Below are 27623 nucleotides of genomic sequence, written 5' to 3'. Positions count from 1 at the left end.
TTTTAAAGGCACTCGCCACGTTCGTTAATTAATATTGTAAGCCATCTTAACCTTATTTTTACTCCTTTGAGGTACATCAAAATGAATAGATCAATGCTTATTATGTTACCAAGGTAGCCGTTTCACTATGAGGCTCTTGATTCTCCAGCCAAGAATGTCTTGATTGGTTGGGACAACGAGAGTCGTTGCATCACATCAGTGGTAATTAAAGATTATAAACGAAAACATAGACGTAATGAGTAGTAAATATCTTATATAATACAAATTTTGCAAAACTTATGACAGCTAGCCTGACCATACTACTAGAACAAATTACAAGCGATTGGTACCAAGTGAAAGATATTTTCCTGTAGATGTGCAGAATCCCTTTATAAATTAAAATAGACTAAAAACAAGCACAAAATATGAATAATAAATAATACATACTTTTGGTCGAGGTTTCAACCACGGACCGAGCTCCGATAAAAAACTATCGTAATTAAAGCGGTGTACCGCAAATTGCGTATTTAGCCTGTAAGGCACCAGATAGGGTTTAAAGGCACTCGCCAGGTTCGTTAACTACTATTGTAAGCCATCTTAACCTTATTTTTACTCCTTTGAGGTAAATCAAAATGAATAGATCAATGCTTGTTATGTTACCAAGGTCGCCGTTTCACTATGAGGCTCTTGATTCTCCAGCCAGGAATGTCGTCGCAACTTAACACCACTCAAATAACACTCCTTCACTGAGGTTGTGTTACCATCACCACAATTACAACGGCCTCAACAGTAAGGAACATGTATCGCCAATCACTTCAATATTTGTTTAAGGAACAATTTTCATTTAAAGAAAAACCTTATTGTACGTCAACAAGCTGAAAGAATGATGCAGTAAGACAAAATAACAAAAATGTCGTTTATCACAGGGGCAAAAATAATGCGTTTGAAAGCCTTGTTCTTTCTCAACCTTTGGTATGACATTCGTGTGATTAACTTGCAGAAACACGTTGTGAATCAGAAGCTTAAACTAATGACTTCAATGGCCAGAAAGTAAACTCATATTTATTCGTATTTAAATGTATCCGTCAAAAATTTTCCAAACCAGCTATTACAGCTATTGTTATAGACATTCGGGCTAGTGACATGAATGTTTCATACAGTTTCTGTTCTAATATTCGTAGTCACTTGTAAGCTTGTTTTCAAGATTCTTTCAATTTGATGAAATGTACGTTTGAGTATTCTAGTCTATGTTATGATCTGCGATTCTTCACTGATCAGTTCTTCTGTTCATCCTCCGGTCTGCACGTGAGGGAAAGTGTCGCTCCTGAGTCCTGGACCAGATGGCGAGGGTCACGACGTCGCTTCCTGGTAGCCGAGTAAGGCGCCGCCGTGTGGGTGATGTGGGGTACAATGGGAGTGCGACACGGTCACTGCAAAGGTCAACTATCATTGGGTCAACAGGAGATGTATGGGACTAAGGTATAAACTAATATATCTAGAGGGAATAATAATCTGAAACCCTAACTGTAGAAGTATGTTTGAGTATTTTACATCTTTTCTTTGAGATGTCAAAAGCGTGTGGTGATTTGGAACGAGGGAGTGCGAGTCGGTCACTGCAAAGGTCAATTATCAATGGGATAACAGCAGTTAAGTATGGGACCATATGATAAACCATTAAAAAAGAGGAAACAATAGTATGGGGCCCGCGCAGGCACAGCTAGTCTACCGGTCGAGAGTGCACCGGTCGGTGCTAGACCGAAAACAGCACCACTGCAGTGCAGTCAGCAATACTTGGCAATTAGTATGCGCGTTATGTCCCTTTGAAATTCGGAAATCAATGACAAATTTGCCGTCAGAAAAGACAGTGTGGATAAACCATTATAAAAGAGGAAATAATAGTCATAAAACCTAACTTAACATAGTTATAGTTAGAGACTTAATTATTTTATTTTCTCATTGCCTCTGGAAAATAACTTGTTTGCATTATTTAACGATTAATGAGTGTGGTAATTTGGATCCCTGGGAGTGCGTCTAAACCACAGCAAAGGTCAACTATCAAATGGTCAACATAAGATGCATTCGACTAAAGGATAAACTATTATAACTAGAATAAATAATAGTCATAAAACCTCACGAACACAGTTGTAGAAGTATGCTTAAGTATCTTACATATTTTCTTGGGGATTTAATTATTTTATTTTCTTAATACCTCTGGGAAATAGTTTGTTTGTATTATTCAACGCTAAATGCTTGTAGTGATTTAGACGATAAGAGCACTCTGTCACTGTAAACTATCAATTATCAATGTGTTAAAAGTAGAGGTACAGTACTAGAGGCTAAATAATATGATCAGAGAAAATACTATAACTAAACCCCAAGGTGTGTTATAGAAGTATGATTCGGGTCATATAAAATATTAATTATCAATGTGTCACCTAAGAATATGAATAATAAGGTAACCTACTTTGACCCTAGTAAACACCTCTCTCAAACCCAAACAAGTTTACCTTTTTATATACATTTTTATCATAATTTGGCCAATATCAATGGTATCTTACCACGTATTTTGTAGTAGAATGCTTGATTTGGGACATATCACTATCTAACGTTTTGTTTTTAGATCGCATCATTAATACATAGGCGAATTGTTAGTAGCGTCTGATTCCAGAACCTTTTCGGTGTCGACCCAGTTCGAAACGTCTTAGTAAAAATACATATAAATTTTTTTTTACATCGAGGAGTTATTTTCATACATTTACAGTTTATTGCCTATTGACGCGAATTCCATTTTGACGTTGAAAATACGTCTGGTCTGGATTCAGTAATTACATAAATTTTTTTAAGAAGTTAACAAATATTAAATTTTCAGATCCATAAATTCAGTTTATCCCTACGTTGAAGTCTATACACGAAAAGACTATTTAAAAAAATTAGGAAACCTTAAACAACCAATGTTGATATAGAAACAACGTTAAAATATACGTTAAATATATTAAAGAGAACGAAGTTAAAAGTTATAATTTTGAAGTATTTATAAAAGCAATTTAAGTGAGGACTTGATGGATTTTATGTAAGGACTCAAAAATGAAAAGTTCTAGAATTCCAATATAAAAATTTATTATTTCATGTGGATGCAAGTTACAAAAAAATAAACAGGAGAATTTTCGCTACCAAAATCTATTCCTGTGATTTTGTTAACACAAACTCGAGACTAAGTGCGTCCCAACTTATTACTCCTAAGCAATTAATGTATATCTTCCAAGAAAATTTTCCAAGTGATGCATAGTAAAGATGTAGTTAGTAAGAAGTGTTTAGAATAACTGGCGAATCTGATGCATCATTCTACCCACACTGGCCAAGCCTTTAGACTGTTGCTCAACTTGTCAACGAAGAAAGATTACAAGTAATACATTACAAACCCATTGATTACAAAGTTAGTCACTTAGATGCATATATAATTATGTAAAAGCAAAATTCCGCGATCCAGCACTGTACAACGTATCAAACTACTCTTAGGTTATCTTACAATGGCTGGTTGACGTTTACAGTCAGAAGGATTTAGGTTAATTAAAACTTGTAATATCTATAAAATATTTTTTTACTATTTGATAAACGTTTATGGATAAAAATACCAGTGAAAAAGTCTTCGTAGCTATTCAACTTAGGACAATCGGTTTTTTTTCTCTAGAAACACGTAAAGTTACTTACTCAACACTATTATATCTTAAACGTTGCAAGACTTCATTAAGTCTTTGGGAGATAACTTCAACCGTAAAAGCTTTATTTCTGGTTAAATTAATAGTTTTTTTTAAGGCCTAACTAAAGATCAAAGAGGCAAAAACAACATTTCGAATTGAACGAACTGATCATCAATAGATAGTTATTGACTATTGATGAGTTTCATCGCCTATGTAGTTATGTGGGTTTTGAATTATGTCACCAGTCCCACGAGAGTTACCCAACCTCATGTGTTGTGCCTGGGTTTTCTGTAGGATGTCATCACATTATTAATAGCAATGTGCGCAAAAGCGACACAACTCACTCCTCTTCAGTCAGATGGTTTCGCAAGTATTTAGGTTCTCGTAAGGATAGGATTGCAATCGCAAGACTAAATGATCAATAACAATTTTCCGATTAATAAATTAAGGTGGTATAAAAATACTGTGGAGTTGAACTTTTATATATAGCCTAACTCCCGAAACCACATCACTAGCATTTACGAGGCCAGCCAAACAAACAACAACGAAAGGGGGCCGTAGCAACTACATCAGGTTGGGTACGAGAATCTTTCTCGGTCTTTTTTTGCTTGTTTAGAGTTTCGTTTTCTGAGTTTTAGAATTAATATAAATACTACCCGGGTTTTTCGGATTGCAATCCAGGTTACATAGGTCAAAGTCTACCACACAAAGGACACCGTAGCTTGTAGGAACTATCGAGCACAACACGTGTGGTAAAGTCGTCAACAATCGAGAGACGCAGCGAAACATTGAGTCTACATTGGTCGAGTTGATACCTCACAGAGTCGAGGTTAGATATTTGAAAAGCTTGTTGAAAGTGCTTATAAGTCGATCTGTTCCTAGAAAACATCTTTTTTGAGCTAACCTCGAAGTGTTGTCGAGTTCTGCTAGCCATGAATATGATATGGGAGGCAAAGTGTTGTTTAGAATCAGGGGTAAAGTGGCAGAGACTAAGACTTGAAAGATTCCCAATATAAACTTAACAGAGGCTTCACCCCTCAAAGCTGTAGATGCGAGATCCTCGTGAATATTAAAATTTTTCTGACGACATTTCTTCACTGCGGAGTTGGCCCTACTGCACATTCTATGTAAAGCCATGGATTTGGCAGAAACTGCAACCAAACTCTTTATGAGCGATGAGAAGCCCAATGTTTCTGGGCGCGCGTACAGATTGGCCAACGGTTCGAGGGTCTTTTCTAACATACAGATTGACCAAAGGTCCTAATGAGCAGGGGCAAAAAATGGGGGAGGAGCTTACAGCAGCGATGTGTGTGGGGGAGGAGCTAGTCTATTCAAGTAAACTGTTTGTTGACGTTTTCTAATCTTACCAGATACAGAGGTGGTCTCTTTAATGCTATTGAATATCGTAGAACCAACTTGTGTAGTTGAAAAAGCTGACAACATTTTTTAATTAATTTTAAATATGAATACTCATAAGGTTAACATGGGAAACTATGGAGCCATTGGGGCAGAGCCCGAAATGATTTTTGGGATAAGAATATGTCTAGATATGTTAATCGGGAATGTGAGCTATCTTGCTATCTTCATACCAAATTTCAATCCGATCCGACCAGTAGTTAATGCGTGATTGGATATCAAACAAATGAACAAATTCACAAAATTTCACAATATTAGTACTACGATATATTGTAGTTTTTAAGGGTGATAACATGATGTCTCATCATATCTCTATTATTTTCATTGCGTGCGCGATCTCTTCAAGGCAACTTAGAAAGATTAATAATACTAATGACACATACTATGAAAACACAAAATCTAACGTAAACCATTTTCTTCTTTACATTTTATACAAAAAATACAACATTTTCTTTATTTAACTTAAACATCACCGACTTACAGATAACCCAATTTTCGCATGGATGTAAACAAAATTGTACCATGGACATATGTTTTGATGTAAACAAAAATTCATTGTAAACTTGAAAAAGTTCAGATTATTGACAACAGAATTCAGCACAAACTATGCAATTTTAAAAGCTAATATGACGAGGTTATGCTTTCACGGGATATCATACAAACGGAATAATACCTCCAATTTGGAGTTATTATTTTCTTTTAGCGGCAACTGAAAATGTAGCTGACTGAATAACAAATTATTATTTATTTCAGGATTTTAAGGCAAAATGTTAAGAATTATTTGAAGTTTAGAATTTTAATTTTTGGTTTTCGTAAATGTTGAATAAGTGAGTAGATTTTTATATTCTGTGGTAAAACATTATATTCGGGTTATTTCACTTCCAATGGAATATATTTTTCCTTTTTTTAACTTTTGTTAAAATACTACTCCTATAATGAATATTGCTAGATTGGTTATGTGAACTTAAAAATGAACATCGTGTGCGAAATACTAAGACGGTTGGATATTCAAGGTAATTTTCAAACAATGTGTATACACATAAAAACGAGAATGCTTATACTTTGGATCTTGAAAGAACACTTCAGGACTTATAAATGGTAACATTATCCTTATTGCTATAACTAGGTCAAACAAACTAACAATTTCGTAGCCAACTCGACCTCCCAAAAAATATACTTTGTGTACTTAAAAAGAAAATTAGTAGTGAGTTTATTAGCAATTAGTTAGATTTTATAGCCTACTAGCTGGCCCGACAGACGTCGTCCTGTCCTAATGTGGTTTTGTGTCAAATGCTCGTTCATTTTCAAGATGAGCTCGTTCGCATGGCTCAATCACGTCCTGGTTGAAATTCGTTCGCTACGCTCACTCACCTTTAGGTTGGAGCTCGTTCGCTGCGCTCACTTGCCTTCAGGTTAGCTCGTTCGCTACACTAACTCGCCTCCAGATTGAAGTTCGTTCGCTACGCTCACTCACCTTATGGTTGCAAATTAGCTGTTGTCATAAATTAAAAAAAAAATAGTGCTGCACCCTGTTGGTTAACCTATTTACTTTTTAATGCCATTGAACATCACAGAATCAAATTGTTTAGTTGAACCAGCTGTTGAGATTATTTAATTCCATTTAAATATGAGTACTCATAAGGTTAACATTGGGAAACTCCAGAGCCACTGGGGCGGAGCCCTTTTGACGGATCTGCACCAAACTTCACACAAACCATCCTTGAATAATGCTTAATAATACCTGAAAGTTTCATTGCAATCTGTCGAGCGGTTTCGGAGTCCATAAAGGACAAACGAACATACGATTGGATTTTAGATTATTTGTATTAGAAAACCGCACTGTTTTGTTTAAGCTACAGTTGAATGTAAAAACCTTATTTGTTTACTTAACAGTTTAATTAAATTGTTTTGTTACTTTTACAATATCCGTTTTAGTGTTGGTACATAACTACATGTTTCGTGGCGACTGCCACGTCCTCCGGTCCATCCTCTTCTCAGATTCGTCATCAATTTAAAACATAAAACACAGAACACACGTAAAAAAACTCATTACATTTATTTTGGTACCGTCACGGTGCGTGCACGCGTTTGGTCGGGCCGGCGGCGACCAACATAAAAAAGGATACCAACACTAAAAAGGATATTGTAAGGCAAAAAAACAATTTAATTAATATAAAGCAATATCCAGAAGTAGGACAATGAATTCTGATTAACAGTTTACATAAAACTTAGTGTTTTAAAAAGTAAAATTCGTCTCTTGAGTTTGGCCACCTCTGTGACTGGTAAGATTAGAAAAAGTTAACAAACACTTTGATTGAATAGACAAGCTCCTCCCCCACGGGACATCGCTGCTGTAAGCTCCTCCCCCATTTTTTGCCCCTGCTCATTAGGACCTTTGGTCAATCTGTATGTTAGAAAAGACCCTTAAACCATTGGCCAATCTGTATGTGGCCGTTTCTGGGCTGATCCTGGCGCACAGTGCCGACTTCAAAACTGAGCTCAGTCACCCTATTCTTGGCTGATCCTGGCGCGTAGCGCCGACTTCAAAACAGAACTCAGTCAGCCTATTGTGGACTGATCCTGGCGCGCAATGCCGACTTTAAAACAGAACTCAGTCAGCCTATTCTTGGCTGATCCTGGCGCGTAGCGCCGACTTCAAAACAGAACTCAGTCAGCCTATTGTGGACTGATCCTGGCACGCAATGCCGACTTTAAAACTGAGCTCAGTCAGCCTATTCTTGGCTGATCCTGGCGCGTAGCGCCGACTTTAAAACAGAACTCAGTCAGCCTATTGTGGACTGATCCTGGCGCGCAATGCCGACTTTAAATCTGAGCTCAGTCAGCCTATTCTTGGCTGATCCTGGCGCGTAGCACCGACTTCAAAACAGAACTCAGTCAGCCTATTGTGGACTGATCCTGGCGGGCAATGCCAACTTTAAAACTGAGCTCAGTCAGCCCATTCTTGGCTGATCCTGGCGCGTAGCGCCGACTTCAAAACAGAACTCAGTCAGCCTATTGTGGACTGATCCTGGCGCGCAATGCCGACTTTAAAACTGAGCTCAGTCAGCCTATTCTTGGCTGATCCTGGCGCGTAGCGCCGACTTCAAAACATAACTCAGTCAGCCTATTGTGGACTGATCCTGGCGCGCAATGCCGACTTTAAAACAGAACTCAGTCAGCCTATTCTTGGCTGATCCTGGCGCGTAGCGCCGACTTCAAAACAGAACTCAGTCAGCCTATTGTGGACTGATCCTGGCACGCAATGCCGACTTTAAAACTGAGCTCAGTCAGCCTATTCTTGGCTGATCCTGGCGCGTAGCGCCGACTTTAAAACAGAACTCAGTCAGCCTATTGTGGACTGATCCTGGCGCGCAATGCCGACTTTAAATCTGAGCTCAGTCAGCCTATTCTTGGCTGATCCTGGCGCGTAGCACCGACTTCAAAACAGAACTCAGTCAGCCTATTGTGGACTGATCCTGGCGGGCAATGCCAACTTTAAAACTGAGCTCAGTCAGCCCATTCTTGGCTGATCCTGGCGCGTAGCGCCGACTTCAAAACAGAACTCAGTCAGCCTATTGTGGACTGATCCTGGCGCGCAATGCCGACTTTAAAACTGAGCTCAGTCAGCCTATTCTTGGCTGATCCTGGCGCGTAGCGCCGACTTCAAAACATAACTCAGTCAGCCTATTGTGGACTGATCCTGGCGCGCAATGCCGACTTTAAAACTGAGCTCAGTCAGCCTATTCTTGGCTGATCCTGGCGCGTAGCGCCGACTTTAAAACAGAACTCAGTCAGCCTATTGTGGACTGATCCTGGCGCGCAATGCCGACTTTAAATCTGAGCTCAGTCAGCCTATTCTTGGCTGATCCTGGCGCGTAGCGCCGACTTTAAAACAGAACTCAGTCAGCCTATTGTGGACTGATCCTGGCGCGCAATGCCGACTTTAAATCTGAGCTCAGTCAGCCCATTCTTGGCTGATCCTGGCGCGTAGCGCCAACTTCAAAACAGAACTCAGTCAGCCTATTGTGGACTGATCCTGGCGCGCAATGCCGACTTTAAAACTGAGCTCAGTCAGCCTATTCTTGGCTGATCCTGGCGCGTAGTGCCGACTTCAAAACATAACTCAGTCAGCCTATTGTGGACTGATCCTGGCGCGCAATGCCGACTTTAAAACTGAGCTCAGTCAGCCTATTCTTGGCTGATCCTGGCGCGTAGCGCCGACTTTAAAACAGAACTCAGTCAGCCTATTGTGGACTGATCCTGGCGCGCAATGCCGACTTTAAATCTGAGCTCAGTCAGCCTATTCTTGGCTGATCCTGGCGCGTAGCGCCGACTTTAAAACAGAACTCAGTCAGCCTTTTGTGGACTGATCCTGGCGCGCAATGCCGACTTTAAATCTGAGCTCAGTCAGCCTATTCTTGGCTGATCCTGGCGCGTAGCGCCGACTTCAAAACAGAACTCAGCCAGCCTGACATGTTTGATCCTGTGAGTTATATTTAAAATAAGATTAAACTCAGACTAATTGAAAAAATAAGGTTACATTTTCTTGGACATTTTTACAGAATCCATTTAGTCATTTTATATATCAGGTTATTCAAGGGCTCGTATGTTTTCTTTAGCCAGCCACCATAGACTTCAACATTTTAAACACGTTAAATTGTACTCTTACTTAGTATATAATTTAATACTATAATACTATAATTTTATATTACGTAGATACACAGCATATATAGCAGGCGGATAATTCAATATTTTTTTAGGGCCGTATCTAGAGGTTGTATTATGTTATTGAGACTAATACGGCAGTTTTAATCAGCCACCTCAGATAATTCTATTTGTAAAAGAAACCTTCAGTAGACATATACTGAACAAGACTTTCAATCCATTACGACAAACTGTTGTTGGCTCTAACCATATTTTACCCAATTGAACTTTATTGAATCGCATGATCTTTCAACTGAGGATATTTTTTACCTATTTTCGATACTAAATGGAAAATTACGAAAAAGCCACATTCGGATGACTCGATGTGACTACGTTATTTTAGTTCTAATTTGGCCAACTGTTTTAGCCCAATTTTAAAATCCATGCCAACCATCAATGCATGCCTAAATTTAAAACTCAAGCAAACAAGATCGCTTAACGTTCACGATGACATATAACTGATATTTACTTATGAACTGGAAATAGCGACTAGACCCTTACTTAATCCTAGAGCGGTATAATTCAGCAATAAGGATGTGTACAGAGTAGGATAACCACAGGAAGGAAGGAATTGTTAACTCAGGTGTAAAGGTCAAGGAAGATTGATGTAACTATCTATTATCGATTCTGTAACAGTTTAACTCTTACTTCGTCTTCGGATGGAAGTTGTGAAGATTGTCGTAAATCTGAGAATACGTTATTTTATGATTATCTGTTAGAACTTTTCGAAGTGATAAAGGCCGCGGTGAAATCGTCAGGAAATAAATTAAAGAGTGGAATATTTAGTGTGGTTTTTGTCTAAGTAAACCCTCTTATCCCTCTTAAGTTCCCTCTTAGAAATCCTCAGGTGAGCGTTACTGTATACTTGTGTACTGTTAATATTTTAATTATATTGTTAAAAGTTTTCGGAATATTAATTCCTAGCAAATTGAGCTTAAATACAAATATAATTTAGCCAAAGATTCGGCTACCTGGTTAAGTTAAAAATTAAAGATGTCTATCTGACATTAGAAAATTAAAAACGATGTTAATAGGTTGTTAATAGTCCACGATGTATAGTTTAAATAATTTTTTTATTTAATAATTTGAAGTTTATAAACAAGGGCAATGGTTGCGCCATACAGTTTCATTGTGTGTATTTCATTTACATTAAAAAAGTAACTAGAAACTGACTAGAATATTTCAATATATTTGCTAAGTATCAAAACTAAGAAAATATAAGAAAGTATCAAAACTAAGAAAATATAAGAAAGTATCAAAACTTATTTGAACTTCTAAGTAGTCCATATCCGTTACAATTAAAATAAAAGTAATACCGTTGTTTTCATAGTAACTTTTCTGAAAGCAGGGGAAAACCAAAGCTGAGGATGTGGTAAAGGTTAATTTTGCAACGTGCAGTTTTTGCAGCAGCACTCGTGCGCAGTTGAATTCTGATGATTTGCAAAGAGCTGTCCTGACTACGGATTGGAACAGCCGGAGCCGAGATGATAAAGCGAAAATTAAAACATTTATGCTTTGGTTTGATTTGTATTGTCAAATGACTTTGCTGAAGTGTCTTGTCTCAAAGTTTGAGTAGGTGATGTCCCCACTATATCTGTTCTAGAACTTGTTTTTCTTAACTCGGTCAACTATGGGACTTAGTTAATCGTCATTCACAGATTTTGCAAGATCACTTAAGCTGTTCTAGTCTAAAAGTTTACTGAAATAGTACATTACTAAACCATTCGCTTCAAAGCTTTGTAGACTTTTCGGTCAAAAATAGCTCGTCTATTATACCTAAATGAAATAATAACAAAGAGAACATTGACTTTAGGACATTGACCCTGGCCATGATAGGTAGCCTTTCACCAGAATGAAAGACATCATTACATCACAGAAAGGGACAAAGCTTTCATCGGTCAGTGCTATAGACTATTAGGACCGTGAAGACCAAAGCTGCACTAACAGTGTGACTAGACGTGATGTAATAAGTCAGGAAGATGGGACCAATAGAATTGAGCTTTAATAACCCAAGACCATAGATAAATACACTTTATGTTCTAATGTAAGTTAAAGCCGAGGGATTTGAACACTTTTAAAATCACAACATTATCATCCACAGAAAACTATTCACAAAAAGGAATCAACGTTGACAAGACATTGCTTAAACAAGAATTACTAGTCATTGATGAAGAAGTAAAGCTTCATTAGAAAACAGTTTTACCACTGCGAACTTAACCTGATTGAATTAATTTGGGCCCAGAACAAGGGTTACATTGCTTCTAATAGTAAAAGCTTTAAGCCCCTGAACTAAAACATCTTTTGGAAAGAGGCATTACAAGAGTGACCAAAGATCGTTGGAAGAGATGTGTGGAACACGTCATTAAGGAAGAAGAAAAATTATGAAAGCTGGATGACATTATTGAAGGTATGGAGGAAGAAAATTCACATCTAGTAATAAATTAGAAAATGACATTAGCGACAGTGATGAATCTGTTAGCTGAAGAACTTCCTTTTAGTGACAAATGAATAGAAGAAATGGGTTTCTCCGTACCACAGGTTTATTTGACCTAGCCCTGTGGGAGCCTCTTTGCCCTTAAAAAGAGTGACCCCCGAGATGGTGGAAGAGGTTGACGTTTCTTCGGGGGCTTTTTACAAACATTCCACCTGTCAAATTAGTATTAAAAGTGTTTGAATGGACTCGAGGTTGATACCAATAGCAACGCTGCGCATGGGGCTTACTGTAAAACAGGCCTGACGCAAACGTCACTCCCCCAGCTGGAGGCGCTTCACTCCAAACACTCGCCGAACAGAGTATATTCATGTTTGAAGGATGTTTTATTTTCTCGATCTTAACAATGTATTCACAGTTACAAGAGATTCAATATATATTTTTGTATGGAAGAACTAAATATTAAAAGAATGAATATATTTTACAGTCTCGTCATTTTATACCCCCAAACAAAATCAGCGTGAAACATTTAATGTAAATTAAAAACGAAACGAAACAGAACAAAACCAAAATCGATTTTCCACGGAGCCGTAACGTCCGGCTGTTCGTGACAACGGTCTTACACAGATGTGAGAAGTAGATACACGTGCAAGTCTCACATACTTCTTTTTGAGGCACATTTAAATGGTCACGTTGAAACTGTCCAAGGGCTGCACACAGACTGAAAAAGGTAAAATTATAGCGTACACCTTTGACCGACCTGAGCCTCGCCTGCACCAAGGGCTGCACACAGACTGAGTTAGTAATGATGTCATTCCATCGACTGGTAGAGGATAATATTAAGGTAAACCTAGAGAAATAAGGTAAAATTATAACGTACACTATTGACCGACCTGAGCCTCGCCTGAGCCTCGCCTGCACCAAGGGCTGCACACAGACTGAGTTAGTAATGATGTCGTTCCTTCGACTGATAGAGGATGTTTTTATTAAAGTAAACCTAAAGAAATAAGGTAAAATTATAGCGTACACTTTTGACCGACCTGAGCCTCATCCGCACCAATGGCTGCACACAGACTGAGTTAGTAATGATGTCGTTCCTTTGACTGGTAGAGGATGTTTTTATTAAAGTAAACCTAGAGAAAAAAGGTAAAATTATAGCGTACACTTTTGACCGACCTGAGCCTCATCTGCACCAATGGCTGCACACAGACTGAGTTAGTTATTATGTCGTTCCTTCGACTGGTAGAGGATGTTTTTATTAAAGTAAACCTAGAGAAAAAAGGTAAAATTATAGCGTACACTTTTGACCGACCTGAGCCTCATCTGCACCAATGGCTGCACACAGACTGAGCTAGCTATGATGTCGTTCCATCGACTGGTAGAGGATAATATTAAGGTAAACCTAGAGAAATAAGGTAAAATTATAGCGGACACATCTAACCGACCTAAGCATCAAGTCCATTTTGCTAAATAAATGTAACTAGTGTACATGTTGCTCGAATTCGAGCAATTGCAAAGTATTACAGGAGTTATTTCAAAACAAATAACGGTCATATTTACAATGAGTTTAAAAGAGCCAACTCAAAGATTACCGGTGTGTAACTCAGACTATGTTTATCTTCGTTATTGATAAACCTAAAGCATCCCAGCCGGTTTTCTCCTTCTCTAAACGCCTCGCTATACATGCAAAACAGGTCATTGATAGAGGGCCAATTGAGAACGAAAAGTCGTTTTGGGGTAGGCCTAGGGCGCATTTGTAACCTAATAGTTGAGATTGTCCAGGGTCAGGTGCTGATTGTGGATGAGTTAAACCTATTACGCGCCACTGTTCTGTAGCTGAGGTCGTTATCACGATTACGCCTTCTGTCTATGTGTCGTTGTCGTCGCGTAGGAGGCATTTAAAAGAATAAACAACAAATAAACAAATTATAGCTACACAAAACAACGATAAACGCATAATTATAAGTTACAATCATGCTAACACGATCCGTCATAGCGACACAAAACAACGATAAATACACAAATTTAAGATACAACCATACTAACACGATCATCGATCTCTCCGTCTTGGGGGTTATGTTTACACAAACTCAAATAGTAAATAAATGTAGCCTACTCAATGCGTTTCATTGAATTGAAAAATAAATAACAGCAATTAAATTATACAGCTGATCAAAATGTAAACAATTATGTTCTCCATAAGGATAACATGGGAACTTTCAAAGCCACTGGGGCCGAGCCCAAGAGACGCTTTCAAAAATGTAAGGTCAGTTTGCAAATCTACGCGACACGCTCTTTCCAATGAGACGTCAACTGTTAAAATCGGTTAAGAAATGGCAGAGGAGTTCAACCGACAAAGTTTCATGTAGCGTATTAATTATATAGATTTGTATAACAAATTTTAGCAAAATACTCGATACATCAATATTAGTGTAGTCAAGCTATCAAACTGCACCACGATAATCAAATACGATATTCACGTTAATATACGATAAGAAAGTACGATATTCACGTTTATGTACCACACTTATGACCGCCATTGTCGTACACGTGGGTTGAGTTCTGCGCGGTCAAAGGACCGGAAGGCGCAATTAAAGCGATCATTCTCGCTTCAACCGTCAGACGTTCAAAAGGAAGTGTCCGCTTACAGGGGTCCAAGCTGTTCTCATTTGCTTATTAACTTCAAAATAGGGGCGCGGCTGTTCTTGAAGTTAAGAGTAGCGTCCTGTAGCCCAATATTCAAATTCTGCTGATTACAAATGGATTTTTAATACGAGATATTATTTCAAGACCTGGTAGTTTTGCCAGTGTCTATATAGTCATAGTGATTTAATTTCATAGTGAACAATGGAAAGGAGTTTTATTTATAGAGAGTAGTTAATCAAATACAGTTCTGAACTTTCAAATCAATTCCATCAGCAGCATAACTATGAGCCTCTTTGTAGCAAATGGTAATGAATCAAAATTTTCTAGAGCCCTTCTTAAAATGCATTTTTATGTATGCATTTCCTAATGTCCGGCATATCGTACAGTCCGGCCAAAGTTTTGGTACGCACGACCAGATCTGGTCAGTCTTGGCGAGGGAGTTGGCGGGGGTATTGTTGTGAGAAAACAATTGAACAACACATAATATTATTTCAATGAATAACTATATAATTTCAATGAACACACATTGATAAACAATTGAAAACAATTGTATCTTGCTTCTCACTCACACCTACCCCCGGCACTGCCAATAACCGCTACCAGTATGTTCGAATAGTAGTGATAGTGACCCGTCCCCAAGCATAGATGTTTTGGCAACACTGGACTAGATTGAGATTTGGACTTCTGATTTTAGCTGATTTTATCTTCTTTTGTACAGACCTTTAAAATGAGGTGTCATTCAATAGGACTTTTTAAAACTTGTAAGCTGTCTCCAAAATACCCCACTCCGCGCTCTCGAGGAAAATTGCCACACCAACCAAAATGTTTGCTTTTGTACTGAATATCAGGGTTTAGTTTTACTGGTGTAGCCCAATGAAAAGTCAAGAGTGGGTATCCGTACTAGAGTGGGTATTTTTGATAGAGTATTTTTGCCCAACCATGAATTAGAATGGGAATGAAATCCAGTTTTAATCTTCGTAGTTAGGCTAACTCTACGTTAGTCCTAACGTTCGTCGTTATATTAGCTGAGCCCTACTTTAATTATTTTTATCCTTCTCAGAAAGATGTCACAAAAAAATTCCTATATATTTCTTCTTTACGCGAGTTTACAAATTTATACGTTGTATTACAGGGATTTATCAAGGAAACAAAAATGTCATGTCAATATTCAAAGTCATGTCAATATTCAAAACTGTATTTTATTATTCTACTTCTTGGTTAACAAATCATTACGCCTAAAATACTACAAAACTTAATTTCCAAAACGTCCAACCGTACCAAATTTAACCTCGACATGCTCCAGACCGGTTTACTTGTTCCAAGAGTTGCACGAGTCCCAATATACGCCACACGGAGATAGAAAGTCACTGACCACGTGATCAAGGCTGCGAGTAGAATACCAATGAGTCTGTAGTAGTCACGTGACCGCTCATTCATAACTACAACTGCTGACCTCGACACCACAGCGGAGCGTCTATATATAAGAGTGACGTCATAGCTAGGCAACTAGGATCTACGTCTGGCCTTGAATAGAACGCCAAAGTTTAAGATAATACAGATTATTGCTGGAAATACACATTCCATGTGTGGTTGTAGCTAATTTTAGAAGGACGTAGGCGAGCCTTTGACTGAGCTACGACCATTGTTAATCATGTCAAACGCCAATTCAATGACCAAACAAAACTGAAAGAACAACTTTGGTATCAACTATAGAGCTTTAACCGTGCCCCATAGCAACAAAAACTATCAGAGAAAATATAACTTCTATGGTAGAAAAATATATTAGACAAGTTCTTGTTGGTTGAAAAGAACTGGTTATAGCTGGTATGTATACATGGAATGTATATTTCTCTCACTTAAGAAGGTTTGGGAATCTCACCATACGGATTTTTTATTCGAAAAAATCAACAGTTCATCCATCCAATATGACTAAATCCTGACTTTTGTAAACGGCACAAATTAAACAAGAAGCCAAGTGTGAAAGAAAATTTCATTTGATTTAAAAAAGTAAAACTATCTGAATTAAATTTTAAATTCTAAAGGTAGAAGGGGAGTGAAAAGTGATCATTATAAATAGTGTTTGCAGTCCGGCGTGGAATCAAAACATGCTCTGGCAATGAAAAAATGACACAATTTTTCAACGACTCCTAACTAGACCGATTTTCTCTCTGAAAGACATATAGCTTGTTTCTTAGCGGTAAGAGATTGATAGTAGGTTTGGAAAAAACTAAATTGGATCTACTAAACGGACAAAAACCTCGTCCCTCGTCAGTGTCTATATAGGGCTGACGATGGTCGGTCAGACGCGCTGCTATCTAGCCATTGTCACCACTTTCTCTGTACAAGAACGTGAGGCTCTTTAGGTTGAAGAAATCGATCTTGAGGAACGATGGGTTGTCAGGTTGAGGAAGACCTGGGTGAACTGCTTTATGAATATTTGGTTTCGTTACCCTGCTCCAAAACGGAACAAAGTACAAAAGCAGAACAAACCGCAAGTAGATTTCTTTCTGTTCTGTTTAAGTGTGTTACGAGGTTTAGGTGATCGACTAAATGTTTTTGTTATTTAGGATATAGATTATACGATTTGTGCCTATTTTTAAGTTATAATAATAAAGGAAAAGAAGTAGTTTATAAAAAGAAGTCGTTTATAAACAGACCGTTTTATTTGGAGCTATAGAAGAAATGTAAACACTAACCACCCTCTACGTAAACCGGAAATTATTCTTTAGCTGATACATGCAACTGATATCCAGGGTATTATTTAATCTAAGCCTATGTGGTTCTTTGAATCTACTATGGAAAACAGTTGTAATCAACAATAGTTGTAGGGACTAAACTTATTAGCTTTGTTTCTTTTAACTCTGTGGTTAGATTCCAGCAGCTGTGTGTCAGAAAAAATTGAATAACATGGTTGACATGTTGACCAAGTATAGGAAACTTAAAACATAGTCCAATATCTACAGTAACATTGATTTAAAAAGTGCCTATTATCAAATACCAATACGTAAAGATTCCATCGGCCGTATACAGCTTTTGAAGCTGCTGGAAAACTATGGCAGTACAAAATGATTCCGATGGGAGTAACAAATGGTGTTGCAGCATTGTAAAGGATGATGCATGAAGTCCAAACCAAAGAAGGTCAAAGGAGTTAACATGTACCTGTTCGACATAACTGGCAGTGGAAAAGACCAAAGTGAATATGACTGAAACTTAAAGAAATTTGTGGAAGCGCGTAAAAAATACAATCAAACAATCAACACACCCAAAGTCTCAGTATAATCTGAAGTCCATATAGAATAGACTTTGGTAAACAATAACAAACTAGTTTATTGTGTGATGTAGAGTTTTCAAGTTAATTAAAGCCTTAGTTCAAAAAGGTAATCTGTTTTATTCTGACAATTTAATTAACATAATATTTTGTTTGTCTATTCTATTCCATCTTATTCTTTTACAATCAAAATCTTATCTTGACTGGGACGGTGGCGTCGTCCTGTAATCCAGCTACTAGGAGGTCACTAATTGTGGATATTTATAGGCATTCACTGTGGGTGTGATACTCACTGGTGTGGATTAACATCCACTAGTGAGTACTACGACTATCCGCAGTACTATCCTGTAATTAGACCAATTCGTATATACCAAGTCCAAAATATGGTTCGGATTCCACTATAAACTGTAGACCCCTTAGTTGCCATTAGCTGTATGGCCTATTAATTAACAGCTGTGTCTAAGGAATATGTCAGCCTTAGTCACTAACTAGCCTATAAGATCATGCAACATCTTTCACTCATATCTGTGTTAAAATACGCACATGGTGGCGTCCCCATTTTAAATAATTGATATTTGATAATAATTGTATAGTATATTTCATTTCTCGGAGCGAATGTGGCTCTTTGTAGTACGCAACAGTTTTTTACAAGCAAAGCTTGGAAATACGAATGAATACCAAAAAGACACTTTCGCTCCGTCACCGTACTGTGGAAATAACCTTCTAATCGTTAGAAAATTAGACCACACAATTTGAGGTTGTACAAAGTCGTCATAAATGTTTACATTTCTGATGTTTTAAAATAAATAATATTTTCTTAATTCGCAAAACTATATTCAACAAATATATTATTAATATATTTAGAAGACTATAGCACCTCCATTGGTATTATCAAAGACTATAGCGAAAACTGATTACGCTGAAAATGAGCTGAAATCCTTAAATCTTCATCAGCGTATTCAAACTAAGTTATACGTACAACGAACAAAAGACTGAATATTTTATTTACAAAATGATAAGAATAAGACTTTACCATCCAAACCCAATGCTATCACTGATTTTTGAGCAGCAAAGCTACAAGCCCCAAAACGACCACGCCCTTTTACGACGTAACAAATTACATTAAAAACCCCAAGTTGACAAGGGTTATCAATCTCAAAGCGGAACCATTTACAATCTATCATGAAAGGACCACCGACACTAGTCGAGAAAGGAAGGTTGCCTAAATTACGTCATAATCAGCTGAGAAGTGATCAGCTGTTCGAATCCGTGATCAAACCAGTACAACCATTATAAGGCGATCATTCAATTAGGAACGAACGATCAATGTGGCAAGAGCTCTATTAGCGGCAAGTCTTCAAACTAGCGTTGAGTTTAGCGCTAAATGCTAATGTTGCTGTGGTACTCGTTTGGATTTATGAGGTAGTTTGTCATTGCAGTTTGCCTGGTGGATGGTTTTAAAACTTAGGATTGGAAGGTGATTAATAAAGATAGCTACATAAACATATTCAGTATATCTGTTGTTATGTTAGCAATATTCTGTTATTTACGTCTTCTTAAAGATTCAATTGGGATTTTCTATGCCAGTATACAATAAATAAAAAGTCCTGAATGAAAGTGGTAAAATGACTTTCATAACTACATAAAATAATAGAGATAATTTACAGTTGAATTAAGTCTTATTAACATTATAATTTACGTGTTTGGCAAGGTAAGTCATTGTTTAAGATTGCCATTATGTGTTCCATTTAATTATTAAGACGATGTCTGTTTTTAATATAGATTCTTTCATAGGATAATTTAGAAGGACAACAGGAGGAAAAGAGGAACAAACATAGCACTGTTTGGAACTCATAGCCAGAAGAGAGGGAGAGCCACAATGTCTGTTATTGTTGTTGTTTCTGTCATATGATAACTCAGAAGGACAACAGGAGGAAAAGAAGAACAAACTTAGTGTCCTTTGTACCTCATAGCCAACCAAGTAGAGGGAGAGCCACAATGTCTGTTATTATTGTTGTTTCTGTCGTAGGATAACTCAAAAAGACAACAGGAGGAAAAGAGGAACAAACTTAGCACTGTTTGGAAATCATAGCCAACCAAGTAGAGGGAGAGCCACAATGTCTGTTATTGTTGTTGTTTCTGTCATAGGATAACTCAGAAGGACAACAGGAGGAAAAGATTAACAAACTTAGCACTGTTTGGAACTCATAGCCAACCAAGTAGGGGAAGGGCCACAATGTCTGTTATTGTTGTCGTGTCTGTCGTAGGATAACTCAGAAGGACAACAGGAGGAAAAGAGGAACAAACTTAGCAATTTTTGGAACTCATAGCCAACCAAATAGAGGGAGAGCCACAATGTCTGTTATTGTTGTTTTTTCTGTTGTAGGATAACTCAGAAGGACAACAGGAGAAAATGAGGAACGAATGTTTGTTATTGTTGTTGTTTCTGTCGTATGATAACTCAGAAGGACAACAGGAGGAAAAGAGGAACAAATGTATGTTATTGTTGTTGTTTCTGTCGTAGGATAACTCAGAAGGACAATAGGAGGAAAAGAACAAACTTAGCACTGTTTGGAACTCATAGCCAACCAAATAGAGGGAAAGCCACAATGTCTGTTATTGTTGTTGTTTCTGTTGTAGGATAACTCAGAAGGGCAACAGGAGAAAATGAGGAACGAATGTTTGTTATTCTTGTTGTATCCGTCGTATGATAACTCAGAAGGACAACAGGAGGAAAAGAGGAACAAATGTCTGTTATTGTTGTTGTTTCTGTCGTAGGATAACTCAGAAGGACAACAGGAGGAAAAGAGGAACAAACTTAGCACTGTTTGGAACTCATAGCCAACCGAGTAGAGGACGAGCCACAATGTCTGTTATTGTTATTGTTTCTGTCGTATGATAACTCAGAAGAACAACATGAGGAAAAGAGGAACAAACTTAGCACTCTTTGGAACTCATAGTCAACCAAGAAGAGGGAGAGACACAATGTCTGTTATTGTTTTTGTTTCTGTCATAGGATAATTTAGAAGGAAAACAGGAAGAAAAGAGGAACAAACTAGCTCTCTTTGGAACGCATAGCCAACCATGAAGAGAGATAGCTACAATGTATGTTATTGTTTTTGTTTCTGTCGTAGGATAACTCAGAAGGACAGGAGGAATTGGACCTTCTAACGTGAGTTGTCATGAATATTATTCATATATATAATAGCATACCTTATTACTGCCTAATAATGTTATACATGACGTTGTTAATAACATAAAACGATAATTTAAGCAAGAGATTAGTCAAACTTTATTTTACAACTTAAGGTTTGTATTTTTACATGTAAACACTACTCATTACCAATTTTAAAAGTGGCATGGTTAGTAAAACCTGAAAGGAAAATATAATCTGCAAGCTAAAAAATTCCGCTTAAAATTATACCTTGGTACCAATGTTGTTGACTTGCTTACATAGAGGGGAGGAAAACAAAAGGTTATCTTCTGTTTATACTCCAGACAAGGGTGGAAGACTTGGCGACAGGCCAAGTAACGTCGTGTTGTTCAATCAACAGAGTCAATATCTGAAACTATCAACACCCAAAGTCGCTTATGGTCAATGCGTTTAAATCAAATGTCATTATTTGATGTTGTTTTAATTTTTTTTAGAAAATATAATAGAAGTAAGAAAATATGTACAAAAACTTATCAGCAAGTTTAAACTAAGCCAGAACTGGCTATTGTATGTTATTTTTGATTGTTATGTAAGATGTTTGTTTCTTTAATTTAAGCTTGCATTTAAGTTAGGTGGTCATACATTTAAACAAAAATTGTATCAATCATTATTAAAAGTATTTTGATTCTCGTCTATGAATTAATCAAATAAATAGTATTTTATTTTAACCTGATTCCATCTCTTGTATCTTAAAATTTCAGTAAAGAATTTCTAAGTGTTAATTCAGCTCCAAGTCTGTTTTGATTGTGGTGGTACTATTTTCATTGTACTGTTCCCCGTTACATGACGCAGCCCTGTAGATCTCAAGATGACGCAGAACCTCGTAATATACTCTCACGGTGCTCTAACAATAACGTAAGGAGCAGCAATGAGCAGTCACTATGCTCGGCTACCAGATGGTGTATGGATGACTAAGGCATTAAAAAGAAACAATCCTATATTCCTGGTACTGTTATGAGAGATATTCAAACTTTGACTTGATAAGTTTAAAATCGTAATAAAATGTATTTTGATGTCTTAGACACAAGCCTGTATCTGGGTAACTTAATTGTATTTGAGTAATGAATAATTCTATTATTGAACATCTCAGAAATAAGCCAATTCTGACGATTCTATCTTACTGCCCGTAACCATTTGATAAATTTATTACATTGTCTTAAAGCTCCCTCGTGTGTTTAAAAAAAATATCTAGGTAGATTCAATTTCATTATTTAAATATTTTATTTGATAAAATACATTTGTTTGAAAATTTAAAGGTAAATTAAAATTGATTTTGCATAGACACGCTGGGTATTTTAAGCGAATAATAAATAATTCACAACGGTCAGAGTGTTATCATTGCCAATCTAAACTGCCGGACTGATATCAATCTGCACGCTAAACTCTAACTCCATTCATATTGTGAGGGTAGGTAGTCGGGGCACACGATACATAGAAGAGAATCTCAGTGTAAAATTATAGGATGCATTGCACGACGTCCAATGATATAAGTCAGCGCCACGATGTCCAAAATAAGATTCTTTAGATGTGTCACGACGTCCAGTATTAAATACTTGACTGTTGCACGACGTTTAACAATAAATCTCTAAATATCATCATGTCCAAAAGAATAGTAATGACTTGTTTATTTTATTGTTTCTTTCAAGCATGTGCTGAGCCCTGATTAAAAAAAAATCGATCACAGTGGTTGACTGTCAACGACCTACGTAGACCGCGGTGGTTGACTGTCAACGACCTACGTAGACCGCGGTGGTTGACTGTCAACGACCTACGTAGATCGCGGTGGTTGACTGTCAACGACCTACGTAGATCGCGGTGGTTGACTGTCAACGACCTACGTAGATCGCGGTGGTTGACTGTCAACGACCTACGTAGATCACGGGGGTTGACTGTCAACGACCTACGTAGATCGCGGTGGTTAACTGTCGACGACCTACGTAGATCACGGGGGTTGACTGTCAACGACCTACGTAGATCGCGGTGGTTGACTGTCAACGACCTACGTAGATCACGGGGGTTGACTGTCAACGACCTACGTAGATCACGGGGGTTGACTGTCAACGACCTACGTAGATCACGGTGGTTGACTGTCAACGACCTACGTAGACGGTGGTTTTTGCGATGGATGGATGTTGACGTATGGGTATATGTTGAGTCCTAAAGGCATAGAAGTTGGTAGTTGATGGCCTACCGCAGATACTGTGGTCACCGTTGCGGCTACGATGGCCTACCGCAGATACTGTGGTCACCGTTGCGGCTACGATGGCCTACCGCAGGTCCTGTGGTCACCGTTGCGGCTACGACCGCCTACGTTTGGTTAACGACCGTCAGTTACGACCGCAGACTGCGATGTCCGTGCGTGTGGTACTACGGTCGTAAAATGCGAACTAATAACTTTCAACGAAAATATGAATTCATATCAGTACGTCATAATATTATTTCCTGTCGCAAATAACCGCTGTAGGTATGGAAATATTTGCATTTAAATGGAAAGCAGAACAGGCATGAAATCGAAGGATTTACGTCGGAATGGTAAATCTTATTGCACTGGCAACTCAATAATTCATTGTTCATATCAATGTCCAACCAATCGCTAAGAACTATGAAATGCAAAGGAAACTTAAGAAACTTGGTTATGGTTAATTAGGGCAAATTGATAAAGGTCCATAAACTTGAGTTTTTACGTTGTGTAACGTAAACCTTATAATTTACAACCTAACACAATTTTATTTTAACCAGCGTAGGAAAGTACGAAACAAGAAAAACAGATGATAGGAACAGTTTGTATAAAAGTAAATTATACACTAACCAATAAAAAGAAATGTTTTCTATGCCATCCCTTGTATTAGTTGCAAGGATAGGTTGATGTACAAGCGTTCTAAATTAAAACGTTTATCAACTGTTATGTTCATCACATTGACGAGCACATAAAAAATGGCGACGTAGTAAAATATCAAGGAAGGAACAGGAACAGAAAGATGAGTATAGATCGGTCTCGTGCATGCTAGCCGTGTCTGTGGTCTGGCGAGTCAGGCAATACTTCCAATAGTCGTACCAGGCTTCTCGATACCCCAATCGACCTGCATACGAGGACTCCCAAACGTGACGTGGATTCTGGCATGATATAGGACTTTGAACGATTAACTAAGTTCTCGGTAGAAATTGGTGTGTTAAGTTTAGTAATTGTAAATTCAACCACTACTGTTACGTCAGTTGCTAACTCCGATAAAATAATTCCTGGTGGATGTTGAAAGATTATGACTACAATACTCCTGATGTTTTTATTTAACCAATTCATTATTTACTCAGAACATCGTCGGTGATTCTTAAGTGACTTAAATAAAAACGTTCTCTAATTCATAAATTCTTAAGAAATATTTTTTGGGCTCATCATTATTGTGGAGTATTCTTCAAAAATGTCCATAGGGGTATTCTTTATATTTCGATTATATTGAACAATCGCGAACAAATTAATTATTCGAAATAGTTTCATACCCACGAGAGTTGCCCTCAAGAATCTATAGTTGAAAATTACATAATTAAAAATCAATCTTCAGGTGACAATGGGACATTGGCCGTTATGTGACAACTAACACGCCATTGAGTCATCGGTTACAGAACGCCACACGTTTTCTCATCAGAGACTTTGTACAATAATGGTACCTCCAAAACAATAAAACGCTCCTCAGGGCAAAACATGTCTTCGATTCAAAATTACTGTATACTTTTAGCACTATCAGTAATTTCGAAAGTATGAAGTGAAAATTCTAGAATAAAAAAATACAAACCTGAACCATCAGAGGTTTTTAATAGAATACCGTACGTGTTGAAAACAAAAAGGGAACTTGAAGTACCAAAAAGGGAAAAGGATGAGGACCCCAAGAATCTTCTTAGAGGCACAGGAACCAACAAGTAAAAAAACTGTGTTTTATAGATGAAAAGTATATCATTCTCTACCTAAAGTCAAGGTCTGCAGTGAGTTGTTACAGATACTCACCTAACGTTTTGTTTAGCCAGTCTGCCAGATCCTCCATGAGAGGCAAGAGTTGCCTAGACTGACTGTGTGTGATTCTGTCCTGGTAGTACTCCACGTACTCTTCCTCAGTCTCTGGTGCATGATGTCCCCAGTCTCCCAGCGACGGTCCGCTTCGCCACCTTGGCATACACCCAGGGGTAGTGGCCATCTGGAACAACAGGGTGAACATCAGGGGCTGTCAACCTAAAGATTTGGGTCCTTGAAAATAATACAGTGTATTTTTTCATACGCAACATTCTTTTAATTACAACTATCGTGAAACACTTTGTAACGACAAACCCAGCTTAATCCGGATATCCCGGTTTTCTTTGCTTTAATTCAAATGAATTGCTGCATCAGATTTCTACGATATTAACTAAGCCTTTTTCTTCAAAAAGATGTTATTACACATTTATTGTAAAAAAGGTACGTGGTAATTTTGCAGGCTCTAATAATACATGTATTGTCGTGCAAATTTTGTTTTCTACTGATCTCATTACCTTTCATTCGTAAATAAACAATTAGAATGCACAAGGACAACCATATGAAGCCTCAGAGTTATCTTATATTTATAGAACGCCAACACTAGGAATATTCATCGATCACGATGAGTGAAGAATGAGCGTTGAAAGAATGAGGTGACAGATTTGATACCGACAAAGCTGTGGAGATACTTTAGCCAAAATCATTCATTATAACCCATTAAGTTTAGGGACACAGGGGTTCAATTTCAAACCATCAAAAAACCAAATTTATAAAAAAAAATTAAGCGTGCACTTCATTCACTTAGCTACCAATCTATTCCTGTGAAAAACTTAAAATTCATAAGAACCAACAATAAAGGGATTTCAAGTTATTTAGGAAGATGATACTAGTGTTTTGATATAAGTTTACAAAATACTACAACCGTTTCAAATGTTCTTGTTTAGTGTATTAATTAGTAATGATGGGATTAGTGCTCGTTCTCATATCTCATAGTTACTGGTTTGATTTTAGACCAGATAATATTTGTCTTAGAGTTATATAAATTGGCGATGTTGTCTAGTAAAATTTTGAAATCGAACAGTAACATGTTTGTGCTATGGACTGCTAATAAAATAAAATCATAAAAATTATTAAAAAATGTACAACATTTAGCCACTTAGATTTATAAAAGGCAATGATAAACTCAATATTTATCTAATTTTTATATCCGGTTTTCATAGGTACTGAGATAATTAAGTGTAAATTTTCAGGTCGATGGACTGTCACAATATCTGGTTACAATAAAGTTGACGGTTATACGTTCAGACAGTTGACGTAGACAAACCTGATCAAACTCATTGTATGCGGCTAAGCGAACTGTTAACGTAATCAGCCATGCTCTATTTGCGTGCTTAAGACGGGAATGACTTTTAACAACGGATGAATTAAGAGAGCTTAAAATAATTATTGCTGCATCCGCTTAAATTTGTCAAAACACTAGTTAACAAACTTTTTAAGTATAAATTAATGCATTAAAACTTATTTGTAGCCCTTAATAATAAGTAATCTGCACAAAACGATAAATTATTAAATGTAACAAACACAAGAGCATTTAAAATACATAAAGAAAAAAAAAGTATTATGTTGAATGAAAAAATAAGACCAAGAACTATAGTCATAACTAAAAAAAATTTGCCTAAAGAAAACTTTAAGGGAAAAAACATTTCAGACAAATTTAATTTAATTAATTTAAAATCCAATGGCGCTTTATGTTTTATATTTGTCATTGCGGAAAAGGCAAATTTAAGGCTACCTATTTAACCTGATAAGAAGGAAGGTATTTAAAAGAAGTAGTAAATACAACACAGAGCATAAAAAAAGCCAATTTGGAGTTGACAATGTATTAAGAACTCAAAATTTAAACTTCCTTATCTAAATAATTTTTAAATAGTTAAGTAAAAACTAAGGGAGTATATTTTATCTATGGTCAAAACATACTTAAGCTTTTACGATCACCTGTTCCATTCTCATGGAGTGCAAATGGCTTATAAAACAAGGGATCGCGCAGATCGAAGTAGTTGAATAATTGACTAACTCGACCAAAGTTTGAATAGCGAAGTTGAATTGAGCTTCTCCCCCACGGAAGTCTAATTCACTGCATTAAATCATGCTGTAGTGGGTTGATCTGTAATGTGTTTGTAGTTTGAATGAGGTTTTAATATTGGGTACTTTCCTGTTAAAGGGAACATTCATTATTATCAATGAATTTTTCGATGTATCGATATTTT

The 27623-nt window shown here is 37.2% G+C and overlaps 1 protein-coding gene across 3 annotated transcripts in view; it reads right to left on the bottom strand.

The window, feature by feature from the left end:
- Window positions 1–27623, bottom strand: part of LOC128985655 (growth arrest-specific protein 2-like) — a 143862-nt gene that overhangs the window by 57126 nt on the left and 59113 nt on the right. For all 3 annotated transcript variants that reach the window (XM_054405406.1, XM_054405407.1, XM_054405405.1), the window contains exon 2: window positions 25354–25540. In XM_054405406.1, the coding sequence (XP_054261381.1) occupies window positions 25354–25540 (187 nt within the window). The remainder of the gene's footprint in view (window positions 1–25353; window positions 25541–27623) is intronic.

Source organism: Macrosteles quadrilineatus, unplaced genomic scaffold, assembly GCF_028750875.1.
Source record: "Macrosteles quadrilineatus isolate MER2022 unplaced genomic scaffold, UCM_ALF_1.0 Scaffold_2__2_contigs__length_208266976, whole genome shotgun sequence".
Taxonomy (NCBI): Eukaryota; Metazoa; Arthropoda; class Insecta; order Hemiptera; family Cicadellidae; genus Macrosteles; species Macrosteles quadrilineatus.
Note: the sequence above shows the minus strand (reverse complement) of the source record. Positions and strands in the feature narration are given on the sequence as shown.